This window comes from Camelus dromedarius, chromosome 2 (genome assembly GCF_036321535.1).
Source record: "Camelus dromedarius isolate mCamDro1 chromosome 2, mCamDro1.pat, whole genome shotgun sequence".
Lineage (NCBI taxonomy): Eukaryota > Metazoa > Chordata > Mammalia > Artiodactyla > Camelidae > Camelus > Camelus dromedarius.
Window position 1 is genome coordinate 12,567,814 of NC_087437.1, and position 21,088 is coordinate 12,588,901.

General features: G+C 43.4%; 1 protein-coding gene across 6 annotated transcripts in view; it reads left to right on the top strand.

Annotated features, from left to right (window-relative positions):
* The window catches only part of RARB (retinoic acid receptor beta), a 374,567-nt gene that overhangs the window by 280,245 nt on the left and 73,234 nt on the right, over positions 1-21,088 (top strand). For all 6 annotated transcript variants that reach the window (XM_010987801.3, XM_010987804.3, XM_010987802.3 and 3 more), the window contains one exon: positions 2,504-2,645. In XM_010987801.3, the coding sequence (XP_010986103.1) occupies positions 2,504-2,645 (142 nt within the window). The remainder of the gene's footprint in view (positions 1-2,503; positions 2,646-21,088) is intronic.

The following is a 21,088-nucleotide window of genomic DNA, read 5'->3' on the forward strand; positions in this document are numbered from 1 at the left end:
TACTGAAACCTAGACCTTCTCCTGAAATCCAGCCAAAAATCTGATTTGGAAAACCAAGAAGCCCTATTTCGTTTCTGTCGTCATTGTTACTGAACCACACTGCCTGGATAATTGGTGACATATATAGTTCTTAATTCTCTCTTCTTCTTTCATCTGGGTGTCACAGGATAGTTTTCTCTCCTCCGTGTTCACTCAGTAAGAATTTGCTGAACGAATATTCGCTTTTTAATAGATGGAGGAGCTCACCTTTGTCCGTATCTCACTTGCTACACATTTGCAAAAAAGACCGGTTCTTCCATGTGTCAGTGTTTCTTGGCAGGAGAGCAGTGAAGTGTCTGTAAATTGAGTTTGTACATCTGGCAGCCAAAAGTGTCCTGTAGGTATTTTTTGCAGGAAAAGATATGTTTGAGGTGACCACGCTGCACAGATTCTCTTAGAATTTCAGAGTATTTATAACCTGTTATTTCAGATTCTGAGCATATTTGTAGCTTCAGAGGTACAAAAATAAACCATGTTTTCTTGGAAAAAATGTGTGTCTGGGATGTGACAGAAGTTGCAACCTTAAACAAGATTTCCAGGTGTTTACAGTTGAACTATGCCAGTAAAAATATGTTTATTTAGACATTAAAATCCTAGGGTGCCCACGTAAATATCCCAAACAATGTGTGTTACATGAGCTTTCTTTGCTAATGTGCTTTAGCTGTGAATGTTTTTAGTTCTGGCTGCTGGAGTGTTAATGTACTACCGGGAAAGTTGAACTCAGATGGTGACTCTTATTTGCTGTTCACATTTGGTGGTGGATTTCTTACATTCAAGAGCATTTTGTCTAATGGAGGTAAAAGTCACATCCCAACTGATAAAGTAAAACTCCTTGCTTTTAATGCTCAGAGCAGCAGAGAAGTTTTTGTTGGGCGATTAGAAGAGAAGAGACAACTGGTATACCCTTCACTCACTATTCATTCATCTGTGCATTAACAAGCATCATTCAGTTACCTATTGTCTGTAAAGCTGTGTGAGGAGGTGGGGAGGACAGAGAGGAGAAGCTGGAGACTGTGCTCCTGGAGCCTGAAGTCTGCTTTATTTCATCAGTGTGTCACAAAAATCAGGATAAGTTGCTTCTTTAAGTGCAAAAGGTTATTTTCAAAAAGTTTTTAAAACCTGTAATGTATTCAAACATGCAGTAAGCATATGTTGAAGATTTACTTAACTCATTAAGGAAGGAAACAGTAGGATGAAAAAGCTGGTTCAGAGAAGGATATGAGAAAAATACCCAAGTAGGTAGGGAGGTAAGAAGGAAGGAAGGGAGGAAGGAAGGAAGAGAGAGCGAGAGAAAGAAAGAAAGAGAAAGAAAGAAAGAAAGAAAGAAAGAAAGAAAGAAAGAAAGAAAGAAAGAAAGAAAGAAAGAAAGAAGGGAAAGAAAGAAAGAAAAGGGAAAGAAAGAAAGAAAGGGAGGGAAGGAAGGAAGAAATAAGTGAGGGGAAAAAAGAATGCTAGAATAAGACTGCAGAGTTAGACACAAAACTGGTTCATGTCCTACAAGGTGATAAAATGATCATCTTTGGTTATATTTCAACCAGGCAGAAATCTTTGGAACTATACTAGCCAGATGTGACTTGTAATTTACCAGTCTTCTACAATCTTTACAGAGTCAGGGTCCAATCAATAATAAACAGTAAGTCAAAGGAAGTTGCATTTCCCTAGACCGTTAGATGACTCAGGTAAGTTTGTCAGTCAGTGCTGTGTACGCATTGCTCAACAGAACGTTCTGTGATGATGAAAATATTCTGTACGTGTGCTGCCCAGTGGGGTGACCACTGGACATTTGTGGCTGTTGAGCATTTGAAATGTGGCTGGTACAAGTAAGGAATCGAATTTCTAATTTTATTTAATTTTCATTCATTTTGATGTAAATAACCACATGTGATTAGTAGCTGTCATTTTGGACATCACAGCTCATTTTTCTGCCTTGTTTCCAATCTTGGATCATATTTTTCTAAACACTGTAAATTAAATCACCTTTTAAATATCATTACAAGAGCTAAATGTGTTAAAGAATTTGGAGAAGACTCCTTTGAAAAGACCTAATTCTTTCGTGACCCATATAATTTCTTCTGCAATACTTCTTCTATTGAGTTTCTTGAAAGTGGACTCACCTGACATCACTCTGGCCAGCAAGGGAGCCACCTAGGAAGTGAAGTCTGTTTGGAGGGAACCCCGCTGCGCATTATGTTTTCCAAGTAAATCAGCTTAGTGTTAATTTTCTTTTAGTAAGATAGTAACAGTCATGTCCAGTTTCAGTTAAAAGGGGCTTTCTGATTTGCAGCAAAGGGAGACCTGAGTATTCATAATTCACAAGGGTTTTAAGGCTGAAATAAGTTCACTTCTCTGCTGCCAGCACTTCATTACTCAGAACGAGCAGCCAATGCATTGATAAGGTTGGCTTTGATTTCTCGTGAAGCTCAGTAGTTTTGCTTAGTTTTCTCATCTTCTTGCTTGCTTGCAGGGGTTTTTCCGCAGAAGTATTCAGAAGAACATGATTTACACTTGTCACCGAGATAAGAACTGTGTCATTAATAAAGTCACCAGGAATCGATGCCAGTACTGTCGACTCCAGAAGTGCTTTGAAGTGGGAATGTCCAAAGAATGTAAGTGGAGTCTCAGAGATTTCTTTTGCCTTTGCCTTATCTATAAATATGATTGCTCAGCTTCCAAAATCAAGTTGTGGAGGATGCCGGTGCATGGAATTCAGACATGACACTAATGATATATTCTTGCTAATGGTAGGTGTAAACAGAGACAGCATGAAAATCGCATAACTGTGGGGATTTCTGGATAGAACTCGAATGGTATTTGTTGGGTATTGTGGACGGTGGACTGTCTTCCAGAGCAGTTACTAACCAGCTCTGTATCTCCAAGCCCCCAGTCACCCGAGCATGTTCCACAGCCACTCAGAGACTCCATTTCCCCATCTTGATGATAGGAATAAAGAGCTTTGCCTGTTTGGATGAGAATAAAATGAGAGGTGAGGCATGAATAGTAACCCTCATCAATAATGTACCTTTTTCAGAGAGGAGAGAGCGTAAAACTTTGCTGTCGAAGAAACATTTAGAAACTTGGCACGTTGGCATCTTTCCGAACTTGATTCAGCTTTTTTCCTCCACACTACGTCCTCCTCCAAACAATTATACACTTTATTAATTCAGAAGAGAACATTTTAATATATTAAAAATTAGTGGTCCATGATCATTTGATTGTGGGGATTTGAACTATACATGCTTTGATACAAGCAGAGTGTATAGGGCACAAAAAAATCTTTAGTTATATTTTCTCCTTGGTGCTTTCAAATGAAGGTCATGAGAAAATGCTAGGCAAATGGCCTGGCTCAGGCTGGTCTCTGGAAGATGCAGGGATGTGTGCCAGGGTGCTGATCCCCACTCATCCCATCACTTGGGGGTCTGAGTGGGGCACAAGGCTGGGTGCTCTGAGGGGCTCTGGAGGTGCTGAGCCCATGCCCACTGTCCTTGATGAATGTGGGATGAAAAGCCACCGTCCAGCAGTGGGGTTTGAAGACTTATGTTCGGGTCAGAGGCTCTTGGATTTTGGAACTGGGACATGTGGCCATAGTGGGGAAGGCTGGCTGAGGTGGGAAGAACCCAGAGCCGGGCAGCGCTGCCCAAGGGTGCACAGCTGGCTGACTGTCACTCTCCTGAGAGCTGTGATTAGGGGATATTTCCTTGGTGGTCCACCCAGCATCCATCCTGTCCCTCACCTTCCCTAAGTGTACCCAGGGCTTTAATATGCTTTTCCACCTCTTGACTTTGTACACTTCAGGGAAGATATCAAGGTTGGATCAAGTCATTTGACTCCAGCCAATCAGTATATTTCTGTCCCAGCCACAGTCACTAGTTCAGGGTGAACATGTAACCTAGGCTGGTCCAACGAGAATGAGTTCAAGACTCATGCTTATGATCCAAAAAAGGAAAAAAAAAAAAAAAAAAGGAAATTAGACTTCATCAAAATTAGAAATGTCTGCTGTTCAAAAGACACCGTGAAATTGATGAAAAGACAAGTCACCAATGAAGAGAAAATATTTACCAATCTCACATCTGATAAGGACTTATATCCAGATTGTAGAAAATGCTCTGAAAACTCAGTGATAAGAAAGCAAATAACCCAATTAGAGAACAAAACAGAACTAACTAGTACTCTTCAAAGATGCCAAGATTATGAAAGACAGGCAGAGACATGAAAGCTGAGTGGAGGACATGGCCCCGAGGGTCCTGGAGTGGAAGGAAGCTCCTATAAGAGACATTTTGGGGACAAGTATTGAAATTTGAATATAGACTGTAGATTAGGATATCTCATTAAGTCAACTTTAAATTTCCTGACTTTGATCATGTGCTGTGGTTACATAAAAGCATGTTCTTATTCTTGCTGTCTGCAACCAACTCTCCATAGTTCAGAAGGAGTGTGTTTGTGTGTGTGTGTGTGTGAAATGAGAGAGAGAGAGGGGAAGGAAATGTGGCAAAATATTAAGGCTTGTGAATCGGAGTCAAGGGTTACCCAGGGAAAGTATTCTTTCTACTATTCTTGTAACTTTTAGCAAATCTGAAATTTTATCAAAATAAAATGACCAAAAGACTCATGCTTAGAATATTGGGACAGAAGCAGCCTGCCTTCAGTGAACTTGAGCAAGGATGCAAGTTGCCACAAGTGCTCCGGGTCAACCCTCTCCAACCCGAAGGGAAGTCAGCTGTAGGACAGAGCAGGCTCTGTGGGTGGAGGAGTGGAAAGACAGACAGAACCCGGGCCCTGACTGGCATCGTGGAACTGCTGGACCAACCAACCCTGGAAACTCTGCCTCTATAACAATATCATTTTGTTATATTTGCCAAGAAGCGCTCCTTAAGGCAGCTGGGGCTGGGGCCACATTCATATTTAAGGTCCTGATGAACGAGCACAGCCCGGGTCACCAGACAGGGAAGCAGCCTGTGCACATCCCTTCCCGGAGGGTCGTTTCCTCCAGGTGGTTCCATCTGCAGATGATGGGTCAGTTGACCACATTTCAGCCAGTTTCCGCTGACCCCCTCCAAACTTTAGAGCTATTGGATTATGCAAAAATCAATGCACGTGAAGACATGGAGCTTAGATTTACTTATATTTACTTAGCTGAGGCCCGGAACCCTACTGCTGGAGAGAAAACGTGATGTTGACTGAAATAGGCAGATTATTCATATGTGTTAAGTGAGACTCACAGGAAGTTCCCCCAACTCCCCACTTCTGGTCTGACGTTCTGTAGACATGGATGTTAACCCTGCAGTTCTGTGGGAGAATGTCAGTTCAGGCTAAAGTTATAAATGAGTAAGCCAGATGTGGACTCAGGGTAAATCAGTACTTTTGCATTTATTTTGTGTGGGCTGGAGACCCATTTCCTGCTTACATTACTTAAAACCCATATCCTGCTGCTCTGTAAAAAACTGGCAGCTTGGTAGCCAATTAAAAAAAAATAATGTTTACCCCCACAGGAAAATTCTAGTTTCAACCCTCAAGAAACTTATCACCTTAATTAGATTTTAAAAATATAGAAATGGGAAGAAAATGGGATCGTTATGCTCTGGTAGACAAAAATAAATATATTTTCCTTAGAAGGAAATTGAAGGGCGAGAAATAAACACTTGGAGTATGGTGACTGAGGGTCTAATAGAAAATTTTAAAAGTTGAAACAGAAGGAAGCCAGAAAAAAGGAGACTCAGTAGCCAGTTACACCACAGTATACACGACTGAAATTAACCCAGGAATAATAGACACTCACAGGACGTTAGGGCCGAAAACGGATCTTAGAGATTGATTTTCACTCACCTCCTTCACTTGACACACAAGTACACCAGGACCCAGAAAGATGAAACGGTTTTCCCAGCAATCCCTGACTGGCTGAAGACAGAACCAAGGTTACAATTCAAGTCGGCCTCCTCTCCTTGCCAGGCTTTCTTTGCAATGCCAAGATTAGCAAGACTTGCATTCGATTCCAGCCGTAGGTGATGTCAGTCCCTTAGCATACGTATCAATACTCTCTGGATGCAAGGGACAGAAAACCCAGCTCCAACTTGGCATAAGCTAAAAAGCATCAGTACCTGTAACTGGTCAGTCCGGCGGAGGAGGACTGGCTCCCAAGGCTCACATCTGTTGTGGGGACAAGCCCGTTGTTCCTCTTCATCTCTCATAGTTGGGTTTTGTTGTTGTTGTTGTTTGTTTGTTTGTTTGTTTTTGCTGCATTGGTTTTGTTTCTGGGAAGACTTTCCAAAGGGCTGATAAAGATGGAAATAGTCTAACCAGCAAAAAGAGAGATCCATGGTTAGTGCCCAGGGACCAATTCTCATTGGCCTGCCCGGGTCATGTGACCTTCTATGACTACAGGACTTGGGGGCGGGGTTGCAAGGTAGAATGCTGTGATTGGCTAGTTCTGGGTCATGTGCTCAGGATTGAGGTTGGCCCCACCCAAACCACGTGGGCCAAGAGCATGGGATGCAGTGTTTCTCATTGGGTGAATCAGGGCACAGTCGAGAAGCAAAAATTTCATGTTCACCATGAAATATGAAGCCCCCAGTGCTGTTCCCCATATGTTCTTTTTCTTTATGCTGTGGGGGGTAGGGAGGGGGGCGGGAAGAAAGAAAGAAACGTAAGAATGATTTTACAGCAGTAGCTGCCATGGACAAGGTGCTTTCTGTGCACCAGACACTGCATAAAACACTTTGATACTTTATACCGTCTGATGCTCATGACAGCCCTGTAAGACAGGTTGGTTATAATTCCTCTCTCCCCCTTTTTCAGGAAGAAGTGGATGCTGAGTCACAGAGAGGTACTTACTCAAGGTAGCACACTTGGGAAGGGGCAGGCTGGATTTGGACCAAGGCAGTAATACATACTACCTGCCGTAAAAAGCAGCTTTTAAAACTCTGGGTTCCCAGGGACTCACTTTATTGCCAGTGGTTAATAAAACAGCAATCATACTCCTTGCTCTATACTAGAGATGTACGCCCTAGAAAATCATGTGCAAATTTAATTTTTATAGATCGAATTTGGTTTTAAATGTATAAGGGGATGTACTAGTAAAAGAAATCCTTTAGTGTGCCCATCAGAATAGCATGATTATTCCTTCATTTTTTTCTTCCATAATTGCCAGTGGGAATACGCTGTATTTTCCAAGGGCTTTGTACAATAGGGGAACACTTTTTGTAGAGGAGTAGCTATTTGTCAGAGCGTGGGATTTGAAAGGGGTAACAGCAAGGGAGAAAAATCGATTTTCAGCTGCATTCTAAAAGTGGTACAGAAATTTATGAAGAACTTGGGGAGGAGGCAAAGAAAGCGGAATGACTCAGAGTTGAGTGATGAGCTTCTGCTGGTGGGCGGGAGGCTTGTAAGGGTGTCGGCCAAGGAAGGGGTGCAGCAAAGCCTTGAAATAAAAACAAGAAAAAAAAGGACTGAGAGTAAGAGAAGACACAAAATTGGGGCGTGTGAATGAGATGTGCAGATTGGGGTGCAGCTTGCTATCCGGGGGTGGGGAGGAGACGGGTGAGCCGGTGCTGCCAAGACCACGTGCATTCGAGTCAGTTACAGAAATCCCAGGGACAGTTCAAATCTTAGAGCCAGGGATCAGCGAGCAAACTTTTTTAAAAAGGGGTGAAATAGAAAATGTTTTGGCTTTGTGGGCCATGTGGTCTGCATCTCAGCTCCTCAGCTCTGCCGCTGTAGCACAAAAGCAGCTACAGAAAATACCCAAAGAGGGGTGACTGCGTTCCCATACACTTTTATTTATAAGAACAGGTGTAGGGCTGGCTCTGGCCCGGAGGCCACCGTTTGCCTACCTCTGCTTGACGTGGCCCACCCCACAGCTCACCTGGCTGCGCTGCCCTGGCTGCTCTGGGACCCTGTCCCCAGCTCGCCTCCTTCCCTCATCGGTCTTCTACTGACCGTCACCCCAGTGTCCAGCCGCCCTGAGCGTGCTGGCCCGAGAGCCTCACACCTCCACGTTCCTGAAAAGGCTGTGCCCTGGAATTGCACTTCCACTCTTTCCCCTTCATGTGAACCCCCAGGAGCCTGCTGATGTGTCACTTCCTCTCTGAAGCCACACCTGAGCCCCATCCCACACTCCAGGCGGAGTTATCCATCTTTCCCCCGTGCTCTCATAGGACTCTGAATGTACGTCCGAGAACCACAAACTTACATCAGATTGTCCTGCTTCCTGGCTTGATTATAAACTCCTGAAAGACAAGCATCCTGTCTTCCTCACCTTGTAGCCCCAGAAGTTGGCCTGATGCTTTGCTCAGTGAGGTTAGATGGGTCAAGTGGTTTAAATGTGGCTGTTTTAAAAGACAGCCAACCCCAGCATCTCTGTAGCTTCACTTCTTGGGACGTTGTCAGGCCCAAAGCCGATCTGGGTATAGTCTGTTCCACTGCCAGTCATTCATGTCTCTGCTTCGGGCCCGGAACAGGTTGTGTAACTTCTCCAGGGCTGTGTCTTCCACCTGGGTAAGAGGAGCCCTGGTGTTGACTAGGAGCCTGGGGATGACGTGGCCATCGATGGTTTTCATCCTGTGTAGACAGCTGTGGATGAAAACAGCTGGCTTCCTCTTGCCACTTCCCTCCCCTGGAAGATATCAGATCTTCTAGTGGGTTTGCCACGGGAGACCTTGAACTGCGCCGGCCTCATGTGTAACTGCATGCAAAATCCCGGGACAGAGGAGAGGCTGAAATGGACAAGGGGCAGAGCTGGGGCTCACTTTTGCCGAAGTTGCTATTAAGTTGCTCACTGGAAAAAGGCAGGTATGGAGGGACAGGCTGGACATGGGGGTCAGGAGGACCCTAAAGGAAAGTGGAAGATGAGACTTATTCCTAAATGAAGATTCGTGTGCTGTGGTGAAGGGGGATGGTGGCCCCTGGGGCCTCTGACATTGGCCCAGGGCGCCCCCCCCACCCCCTGTCTGTAACACATCCTATTTCTTCTTTCCTTTTTGAAAACCGCTGCCCATTAATTTACAAAAGAACCTCTTTACTTTGCTCTATGGTTTTATATTTATGTCATCTGTGCCTTTGAGTGGTAGGCAAAAGACGTCTTTGATTTCATTTGAGAATGCTGGTCAGTGTTTATTTCACTGCATTTTTCCCTATGACACTTTCATAAGTGTTTTGGTAGAATAGAGCAATTGAATAATCTCTGAATTTAAGAGCCCCTAAGCACTCGTTGACAACTTCTCATGGGGGACACATTGAGCTTAAAAACAGCTTTTCATAAAGTCTCTAAATTCCCGATTTATACTTTAGATGTGAATGTCCCCGTGGGTAGACTGGACGCCATGAATGTGCTTTGTCTGGACACTTGGATACTTCCCCGAGAGGCTCCTGTTGTTCTCAGTGTCCCTCATTTCCCCTTTAGTGTTAAACGTACATTAAAACAAACCTTTTGGATTTAAGGCCCTTAACCTCAGTTAAAATCACTTTTCTTGCTGCACAGATTATATTGATATGCTCGTATGGCTGGATTTTACTGGCTTAATAACGAGGAAATTCATATTGTAGGTTGCCCTGTGTACTTGGAAAATTACATAAAAATCGTTGTCAGGGCACTTAACGTCTTTCTAATTTTAGTTTATTTCTTCATTTGTTCCCCTGTCCTCGCCTGTTACTATGTTTCCAAGGTTCACCATGATCATTTTGTTCTGTTCAACAGAGGTGGAGCACGAACCCCGTCTTCTCCTTTCACCCCACCGTGCACAGATTCCCCCAAAGCACACCCCCTCCAAAGTAAATGAAAGACTAGAAACTTTATACTTTTATATCTAAAAATGTCATGGAAGCTGGAAAATAAAAACCTGCTGCCCCGTTCCACGTACCAAAAGTTACTATTTTCCTGCCTCTGTCCAGGAGATTTAAAAAGGAAGAACAAAACAAAACAAAACAAAACAAAACAAAAAAACACCACCAACAGATTCCATTTGGGCACCAGCAGCCGGTGATGTCTTGAAGCCCATTAGCACTCAGACTCCAAAGGAAGTATTAAAATTCCTGCAGCTTTACGAACACGTATCTCCCCGCAGCCTGTCTCCTGGAAGCGGGACCCTCAGCACTTTCTCACCTTAGAAGAAGGAGAAATTTCCATTACACAACAGGGCAGAGCACAGGAAGGAACAAAGGGCTTTGAGGTTAGCCTGAGCTGGCTTCAGATCTGGTCCTACCCTCCGGCTGTCTTGTCTTGGGCAGGACGTGTGATTTTGCTGCAGGTGGCCCAGCTGACCCACAGCGTGGACAGTCTGGTCTTGCTGGAGTGTCTTGTGCCTCTGACCTCATGAGGGTGATGCATTTAGCATCCTGCCTGGCACCCAATAGGTCCTAAGTAAATGTTACCTGTCCTCTCGGCTTCCTCCTCTGGTGCTGACACAGGGTCTGTTCGGTGCTGGTGTCGTTGCTGCCACAGGCTTTCTTAAAATTTTAACATCTACAGCCTGGATCCTCCTTCAGGACAAAAGTGAAAGGCAGAGGCTCTGTTCATGTTGAATTGTTTCTAACGCCACTGTGTAGATGTACAGCCCCAAATATTCTGTCACCACATTAAGAATAAAGCTTGCAGGCATCGTTTCTAAAATAAACATCCGCCTTCCTTGGCTACTGTAAACTTGGAGGCAGATGGCTCATTTGCCCGGAGATGCCGGGACACGTGTAATCAGAGAATGGGCTAGGATCCTGGCACCGGAGAGCCCTACTCCGTGGGGAAGGCTGACCTGGGGTGGTAGAAAGGATGCTTCCTGCATCGTCAGCTCAAGGTGAGGCCGCTGGGGTCTCCCGGGCAGTGCCAAACCCAGGCCACGTTGTCACCGAGGCAGAGACTCCCTCCCACCCTGCATCCTCCTTTTTCAGCCTCTGTGGCACCTTCCAACTCTCCGCTTCCTTTATCTGGGGCTCTGTGGCCTGCCTTCCCCCTGGATCCATCATCTCCTTCCTCCCAAGCACGTCTTATCACCCTTTGGCCTCATCAGCAACACCGCTTCTGCAGGCAGCCACGTGGGAGGAGAGCTGGGGAGGACGAGGGTGATGATGTGACAGCTGACGGTCACAATGTGCTATGACAGCCACAAAGTCTCCCAAGGCAGGTCATCCCCTGCGGTGGGTAGGACAGGCGTGGATTCTGATCCTCGGCGTCCTGAAATTCAGAGAGGCTGAGACCTGCTTGAAGTCTCGGTGCTGCCATAAACCCACAGGCCCGATTCCAGTTCCCAGTTATCTTTTCAGCTTCACTTTGCTTCTCTAAGAAAGTTCTTGTCTGTATTTAACGTGAAAAAGTCTTCAGTATCTTCACCCATCTTTGCTCCCAAGTCACGTACGCTATCATTTACATATATGATTTGATTTGATTTGATATGTGTGTTGGTTTAATACAGTATTTCCCCTGCTATAAAGTCGGCATCCAGTGATGTGAAACAGAATTGTTGGGAGTACTGAACTTAGCATCGGATTATGTCAAATCGTGCAGTGAAAAAGTTAATTCTGTTTTCAGTATGCATTCAGTCTTCTTATTGCCAGTGAGAAAAATCTCCATTTGATTCAGTATGTCCTTTGCTGTCCCCTCTTTTTGACAGAGAGGACAGGCAACAAACCGTCCCTAGTTAGGACTAAATTATGTTTACTTCAGAGGTGTGCAAACTTTCTGAAATGGCCAGATAGTGTAGACCTTAGGCTTTGCAGGCCATTGGGCGTTAGTTGCCACTACTTAACTCTGCCATTGCAGCCTGAAGTCTTCGTAAAGGCACGGCTTTGTTCCAATAACACTTTATTTACAAACTCAGGCAGTTGACCTGAAAATGCTGTTTATTTTCTCTTCTTACCTCGTACTTACGGCCAATGCTACTACTTTCCTCTTTGTAGTAGTAAACAAAATTCTCTAAAATTTATTCAACCAGAATATTAATTTAGACAAAAATCATCAGAGGATACTGGCCTGAGAGTATGTGGAAAACCATGAAGGTAGTCATGGACTGAAGTTTGAGAAACCCTGGTTTTCTGTGTCAGCTGGTCAGATGTTCTGGTACCTTGACAGGAACAGAACCACATCTGGGGACCCTTGCTTGTTGGTCTGGATCCCCCCGACCTGCCTTTGTCTTGCCCACGCCCCCCCCCAGCCCTCTCCCCACCCTGAGCCACGCACAGCAGAAGGGCGTGGGCCTCGCTTGCTTGGATCCTCAGAGCTTCGTCCTGTCCAGGGTAGGGTCAGTATCGGGTGGGTCTGTGGGGGAGGGGTTTCAAGCATCAGGACGAACTGGAGAGGGATTAGGAGAAACCAGGGGCCTCCAGAGCATGGTTTGCTTGTCTCCTGCTTCTGAAGAGCAGTGGGCAGTGTTGGGGCCGAAGGCACAGACCCGAGGGGCAGCTTGGGCTCACAGCACAGCCCACCACTTACTTGGCTCCGTGCCGTCTGGGGCAGGTGATTTCCCATCCCTGCGCCTCTGCTTCCTTGTCTGTAACGTGGAGATCATAATAGCAGCTACTTCATCTGGCTACTGTGGGGAATGAATGAATGGATTTATGGCAGCGACTAAGGACATTTCCTGCCTAAGTGTCAGCTCATGTTACTCTTCCTGCTACGGTGATGACCCATCCTGGCCTCCAAAGAATGGCCTGTTCAGGTGACTGGATAAAGAAGGTGTGGTATATATGTATATTCCATTGTACAGTGGGATACTGCTCAGCCATAAAAAGAATGAAATATGCCACTTGAAGCAATGTGGATGGACCTAGAGATTCTCACACTAAGTGAAGCAAGTCAGAGAAAAACAAATATTATATGATACCACATACATGAAATCTTTAAAAAAAAAAACGACACAAACGAACTTATTTATAAAACAGAAAGAGACTCACATAGAAAACGAACTTACTGTTACCAAGGGTCGAAGGTGGGAGAGAGGGCTAAATTAACAGTTTGGGATTAGCAGATATAAACTACTATATACAGAATAGATTAGCAAGGTCCTGGTGTAGAGCACGGGGAACTACATTCAATATCTTGTAGTAGCCTAAAATGAAAAAGAATACGAGAAACAATATATATAGTATAACTGAGTCACAATGGTGTACACCAGAAACTAACATAGCATTGTAAATCAACTATGTCTCAGTTTAAAAAAACAAAAAAGGATACCCTGTTCGGTCATCAGTATGGTCCTCAGTGACTGTACAGGACAGCCCAGTGGTCCATTTGCTCAAAACAAGAAGTACTCTCAAATTCGACATTTGTCCTTGGGGGCTCAGACCCAGCACCACACAGCCCAGCACCAGCACTGAGCCACGGCCCTTCGCCACTTAGAGAATCAGCTCCAAGTGAGTCAGTGTGAGTGACAGCCCTACGCAGACAGCTCAGCCCGCCCTGGACACCGACCAGAGGTCCCCACGTGGGCCACTGCTGAGCACTGAGCACACTGGTCGGAGGCTATAGCCTTGAGTGTGATGCTGTCCCCACCTGCCCTCCCTCCCTCCCGCTTGTCCTTCAACCCACCTCCCTCCTAAGGGTGCTCCTCCAGCAAGGAGCAGGTGGGGCCCATTCTCACATCCCCACACTGTGACATGTTCATGGCACCTCTGCGGGGTGACTTTCAAAGTGTCAATGAAAATAATCAATAAACGTTCAGTAGTAAGAATAGAAAAGAGATATGGATGCATGTGCACGACTGAGACATTGTGCTCTACACCAGAAACTGACACGTTGTAACTGATATTACTTCAATTGAAAAAAAAAAAAAGGAATAGAAAAGAACTTTATTTAAGCCAAACTGAGGACTAGCCTGGAAGCCCACTTCCCAGGTTACTCTGAGAAGCTGCTCTGGAGAAGCAGGATTTCAGCACACTTTTATGTCTTGTCAGGAAAAAGAACATGAAACAAGCCATGGATACATTTCTTCAAGGTTTATTTAAAAAAAAAAAAATGAACAGACCAGCCCGTACACGTCCGGCACGTACAGTATAGCCTTGAACCTGGGAAGGGAGTCTTATCATCAAGGGAGGACCAGCACTGGCGTCCCGGGAAGAAGGGCATTTAATCTTTATTTTTAACATGGACATTCTTTACTTCTGGTCAATGTGCCTTTTACTTTAATAATTAAAATAGATATACAATGTATGTTTGATAGGCCACAGACAGGCTGTGTCAGTTAGCATCAAATTCAGGTTAACTCAGGTGTCAGCCAGAATGGCTTCCCCACAGCTGAATATGTGAACATTTCTTTTATTAAAGGTCAGGCTCGTTTTGAGTTCAGGAGGGAGGGATGTGTGGGGTGGGGGAGGAGGGAGCACAGCAGGTGGCCCCTGCCCGGGCTGGGAGCATCCCGAGGGCAGGCACAGAGGTGAGGCCCATTCTTATTTGGGTCCTCGACATGATGCCTTGTATTTCTAGTTCATTCTGCAGTGGGTTGGAGGCAAAGAGTACCGGAGAAGTGGAGATCCCAAATCAGAAACTTTTATCTGATCTTCCCAAGAGTTAGAGTTTGAATCAGTGCGTTGATACATTGAGCCCATTTTTATTTTTTCCATCTTGCTTCCTTCTGTAATTTGCATATTGCCCCCTTTGATGACATGAAGCCTGGTTGTCGTTTGTTCCGTGGTGGATGTAACCAGATAGTGCTTGTAAATCGGTCCGAAGAGAGAAGATTTGCTTTCCCTCAAAACTGTACACACACGTACACCACATTTCATCCAATCTATAATTTGTTAAGGCGCAGTATAATTTTATGTACCACTAAAAAGAAAACAGCGCCAATTAAACTAAGGCACACCAAAGACTGCAGGACAGGTGGCAATTTCAGAGACGGAGAGAGGGAGAAACCAGATAGCAGCTCTGTAAGAAAAGGAAGCGTCTCACATGCTCAGCTGGAAATATCCTATGTTTTCATCTTGAGCTATTTTTCATTCTGCTTTAAATAGACATTGATGATAAAACCTCAGTGCCCAGAGACAGTCCCCAGCACAGAGAGGTGGCTGAATAAATATGCAAGGACTTCTAAAATAGCTGGCAGAGAGCCCTTTGTTTGGAAACAAATGTCTCTGTGAAAATAGCAACCCGAAATTCTCCTGCAGTCCCCGGGTTCCGGGGCCATGAACATGGCCCTTGAAGTACCTTCTCCCAGTGACAGCAATTCTCTGGAGGGTGGCTGCCTAAATTGCTCAATAAATCCATGCATACAGTTCAGCCTGGAATTTGCTCTTCCTGGAGTGGTACTGAGCACGTAAACCAGTCTGCCATCACACAATATTAACTCTCACAGTTAGGTTATCTCTCCCATCCCTCTACCTTTAATGCTGGGAAACAAAGAGTTGTGTTGATCCCATGAACGGGATTAATGGAGACAGGCATCTTTTTAGTGCTGGGACCAAGGACACCCTATTTCCTCAAGAGAAGGAATGTTTTTGTCCCAAATTCACACTTAATTGTGCTGACACTTCATCTCGCCAATATAATGGATCTCCATGACTTTAAAAAATTTCTCATGGTTTTATTTTCCAAGTGACTTTAGGACAGAAATGTTCTGTTTTGACATTGGAGGGTGCAAGTCCCCCATTCTTCCTTGTTTGTTTCTTTCGGGGTTGTTTAATAACATCACCTGACTTCTAAACAGCATTTTGATTTGGCAACGTTGTTTAAATCTTAAAATAGAACGAAGGAATTTCCCTGGTGTTTCAAAGTGGGGCCGCCCAGGAGGCAGTTGTGATATGGCCCTGCCAGAGGGAAAGATGGAAGTTGCTTCTAGTAAACTCTGTCGACTTCGGGATTTACTGAGGCCAGGAAGAGAATTACGTGCAAACTGTAATGGGTGAAGGATTCCCACTATGTGTCCTGGAAATGTCGGGACCAAGCTCCTGAACAACTTTAAGCTGAATGGAAATTGGGATGGAAACTGAGCTGTGGCACCCTTGGACTCTGAGCTCTCAAAAATGTGAAGATATACAACTCCGAGTGAACGCCCTGCCTCCAGAGAGACGCCAGGACTGCCTCCTGCTTCTGGGGTCTGAGCCTACACTTGGAGATGGCCTTCCCCATTGTCCCCAGGATGACAATGGAATCCAGGGATACAGAATGTAAACCCGTGCATTTTTGCAAACAGTCCCTTTTGTGTGGCTCCGTGTTCCTGAATAATAGAATGACGTCCAGCAAATCGAACTCCCCCAGGTGCTTTACTCCACCAGAAAGGCTGACATTAGATAGATTAACACATTACGCTGTACACCAGAAATTGACACATTGTAACTGACTATACTTCAATATAAAATGAAAGAATTAATAATACCTAGTGTTGGTGGGACGTGAAGCAACTGAACTCTCACATGTGGCTGGTGGAAGTAAAAGTCGAGCCAAAGTTTGGAGAACTGTTTGGCAATATCTGCTAAGGGTGAGCATCCCAGTGTGACCCAGTGATCCACTCCTGGGGAGATCCTCGGGAGAAGTGATTGCCTAGGCTTCCAAAAGATGGTCTCAAGAATGTTCACAGCAGCTCTGTGCATGATAGCCCAAGGCTGGAAATAGCCCACGTGTCCATCAGCGGTAGAATGTGTAAATAAATTGTGACCTATTCAAATTACGGAATGTGCATAGCAAGAAAAAAGGAACTAACCACTAGTAAATACAACAGCATGGGTGAACCTCACAGACGTACTGTTGAATAAAAGAACTCAGAATAAAAGAGAATATTCTACATAATTCCCTTTGGATAAAGATTTAAAATGAACAAACCTAATCTTGGTATGGGGATGAGTATGGTGGTTACCCCAGGACTCTGGTGGGTGCTGGACGTCCTACACATTGATTGGGTGTGTGCATAACTGTGCGTGTATGTTTTACCTCAATCAGAAAGAAAAAAAAAAGATGGAAATGTGCAGGTAAGATTGGAGAGGGCATGGATGGCCGATCCCTCCTGCGCAGAGAGAAATTGTGTTATCACAGATGACGGATGCCGCATCCTCTCATTAGAAGACTCCTCCCCTCTTCTAACACGTTAACATTCCTTCAGGAGGTGCTTTGACCTCTCCGCCTTTTGTCTTTTCCTCTGACTTGGGACCTTTACCACTTGCAGCTTTGCATACTTAAGGAGCACTAGAGATGGGACGTTATCCCTGAGTTACTCTGAGGATGGTTATGTAATGCCTCTAATCGCATCAACGCAACTAACCAGCTTTTCCCATTGGTGCCATGCACTGCAAATTAATAGCCCGTGGATCCATTTACAGCTTGTTGTGTTTCGGAAAACTATTTCAGCCATCAAATACTAAACAGCTTAAGAAGAGTTGTTATTTTCCAATGTTAAACTATCAGTAGTGTCAGTAAATTCCTCTCAGGTAGGTAAAGGGACCAAAGTATGATTTAAGCACCAGTGTAGATTCTAGTTTAATAATTAGTTGCTATTTTACAGAATAAAAAGTCAAAGCAAGATGTCTTCTTATTTTGATTCACCCGTTAAAGGAAAACAGGCCTTTAAATTAGTAAGTGATCTAATTGAGAGTGGTTTAAAGAAGTTAACGAGAAGGAATGTAGCTAGTGGAATAGAAAGCCTACGTGGTTTTTTTTTGTTTGTTTTTTTGTTTTTTTTTTTTTTTACAGCTATCAGAGTAATTTCTCTGTGAGACTGTTCACTTTTAAAGAAAAAGTTCTTTAGATTTACAGAAAGTCCATCTTAATTTCTTTGTCCTTTTTATTATTTTTTTTTAAGTATTTAGTATATATGGATGACAAAACAGTAAAAATGGCAAATCCTTCCCTAGTACCAGTTGGCAGAATATGAACAATTATTTCAGCCTCTGGAACTTTAAACATGACGGATAGAATTTGTGGTTTAGTATGTTCGTGTATTAAAAATTTGATTTAGGATATGGAATATCACCTTAAGCATATCAAAACTAATGGAAGTTTCATTTCTGCAAAAAGGCAAGTATAAACAAACTCCAACCCTTTTTATGTAAATGTATTTCTCACTCAATGCCACCTCCAAAGAATGCAAGGGAGTCTATAAAAGTATTGTTTTAAAAAAATGATTACAACTCAACGGTGAAAAAGGCAACCTAATTAAAAAATAGACAACGGATTTGAATAGACATTTCACCAAAGAAGACATACAAATGGCCAAAAACACACAAAATGAGACTCAGTGTGTTTAGTGATCAGGGAAGTACAAATCAAAATCACACTGAGTTACCACTTCACACCCACATCAAAAAAATAGACAATAACAAATGCTGGCAAAGAGAAGCAGAAATGCTCACACATTGCTGGTGGGAATGTAAAATGGTGCAGCCACTTTGGATCTGGATTTGGCAGTTCCTCAAAGAATTAAACATAGAGTTACTGTATCACCCATCATTTCTACTCCAGATGGGTACTCAGGAGAACTGAAAACATGTGCCCCACAAAAACTTGATAGAAATGCTCATTTCGGTGTTATTCATAAAAGCCAAAAAGTGGAAACAACCCAAATGTCTGCTAATTAATGAAGAGACAAATAAAATGTGGTCTATCCATACAGTGGAATGTTACTCAGCCATAAAAAGGGATGAAATACTGATACATGGTCCAACATGGATGGCCCTTGAAAGTATTATGCTGAGTGTAAGAAGCCAGTCACAAAGGCCACATAATGCATGAATTCACCTAAATAAAATTTCCAGAATAGGCAAATCCATAGAGACAGGTTATTAGGAGTGGCCAGAGGCTGGAGAGATTGGATAATGGGGAGTGACTGCGAGTGGGTTTCTTCCTGGAGTTGACAGTATTAGAACTTTGTGACTATATTAAAAACCTCTGAACTATACACTTTAAAAGGTAAATTTTATAGTATGTGAATTACATCTCAATTTTAAAAAGTGAAAGGATTAAAAAAAAAAAGTTAGGCTAATTGACTTAAGGGGAAATAGGAGAATAAACGTTGGAGTCAGATTGGAGCACTGAGGTGCATGCATCCTTGCACAAGGGTCCTGGTGATCCCAGTGGTGAGGTCCTTGGCGTCCACAGGATGAAAACAGCCTCAGTGTTCAGAAGAATCTCTGGTTTTCCAGATGCTGATGAATAGAGTTGGAGATCAACATCTCCCATGGGTCCTTCTAAAGAGAGTACTGGGAGGTATCCTTTAGAATGTCCTTGGCACTTTTCATTGCTCTTCCTTGGGACATTGCTCCATGTACTTAAATCTTATCTGTTCCCAGATTGGAGGGGAAAAGGGCATAGACAAGCAAGGCAGTCTTTAAGACCCTACACCCCAAAAGAAATAACCGGGGACACAACATTGAAGAGGACATGGTAAAGACTGTCCCCTCAAAGCAAGGGTGGCCGCCCCTCTCCTCATTCCATTTTACATTTTATCATTTAAAAGCGCTCTCCTTCAAACACTGCCTCTCTGGATAGTCCCTCAGTTTTGTTTGACTTCCCTTTCTAAGGCAAAAATCAACTCTATTTTAGAATGTTTTTCTCTTTATTGAGGTATAATTTACGTATCTTAGTGGCACAGATCTTAAGTGTACTATTTAATACATTTTGATAAATGTATACATCGTTCTAACCACCTTCCAAGTCAAGGTGTTAGAAGGGGACTGTTTGAACCTTCTGGGGTTGGAAGCTTCCGTATCTTGATTTGGGTACTGGTTATACTTAAAGTAGCTGTTCTGACACCTGCCACCAGAGATGAGTTTTGCCTGTTGAGCTTCACACGTGTGGAGTCCCAGTCTGCACTCTTTATGTCTTGTGCCTTTCACGCGCTGTGTTTGCAGGAGTTTTCCATGTGGGTGTTGGATATTCGCTCCTTATTTTGCTGAGTAGTATTCCGTTTGACAGAGAGGCAGTTCTCACCTAAATGGATATTTGGGTTGCTTCCAGTTTGGGGCTAAAACTGCTGTGAACATCCTTGTTTTGTACATGTTTTGTAGGGGACATAGACACTTAGTTCTCTTAGGTACATACTCAGGAGTAGAATTAGTAGGTCATAAGGACACATGTGTTTGATTAAAATTGGCCAGTTTTCCAAAGTGGTTGTACCAACGATTTCACTGATTTCCATCAGTGGTGTGTGTGTTTCCCAGTTGTTCCCTATCCTTGCCAAACCTCAATATTTGTTGTTTTTTTTTTTTAATTTTAGACATTCTACTGGGTATGAAGTGATCTCTCATTGTGGTTTTCATTTGCATTTTCTTGATCACTAATGATGTTACATTTCTTTTTAATTTCACAAAAGCTTGATCTGTTGTTAACTTAGAAAATATAAAACAAAACAACACATACTTTGCTCTCATATTTGTGAAAATGTAAAGTTTAGAAGATAGAGCTCAAGATGTTAAAATTATTGTTAATTTGTGTTTGAGCCTATCTGTATTTTTATCTTAATATTTAACCTCAGTATACATTTGTTAGTTGTGTGATAAAGAAAAGAAGAAAAGCTATTAAAAAAAGAAGAGGTTAATTCCTTGACTGATTGAAGTAGAACTTCTGTTTTCCTTATCGTCTAGTACTTTCAGCCATGTCACACTGGATACTGACAATGCTTTAGACAGAAATGGTTGAGAACATAGATGCTAACACAGTTTTACACGTGTCTATTTCCCCAGGGAGAAACAAATCCATTCTTATACATGCAGGGATCTTGATATCTGAGGATAACATCCATATTTACCTCAGTTTAGTAGACCACAACCCAGGGGTCAGCAAACTTGAGCCCGTGAGTCAGTCTGGTCTGCTGCCTTTTTTTTTTTTTTTTTTAACCAGTAAAATTCTACTGGAGCATCGCCACATCCATTCACTTACGTATCACCTGTGGCTGCTCCCCCGCTGCAACAGCAGGGTTGAGTCGTTGCAATGAAGGCCATACCGCCCACAAAGCCTGAAACATTCACTCTCTGGCCCTTTACAGAAGGAGTTTGCCAACCCTGCCATAATTCATTCACTCTCCTTACATTTTCTACTTTAATTCAAACATTGATTGTGAGAGTTTAGTTCCATGCCAAACATATGTGCAGTTTGTAACTGCACCTTCATTTCTATCCAGTTCATATAAGCGACTCAGTGGTTATGTGCTTTACA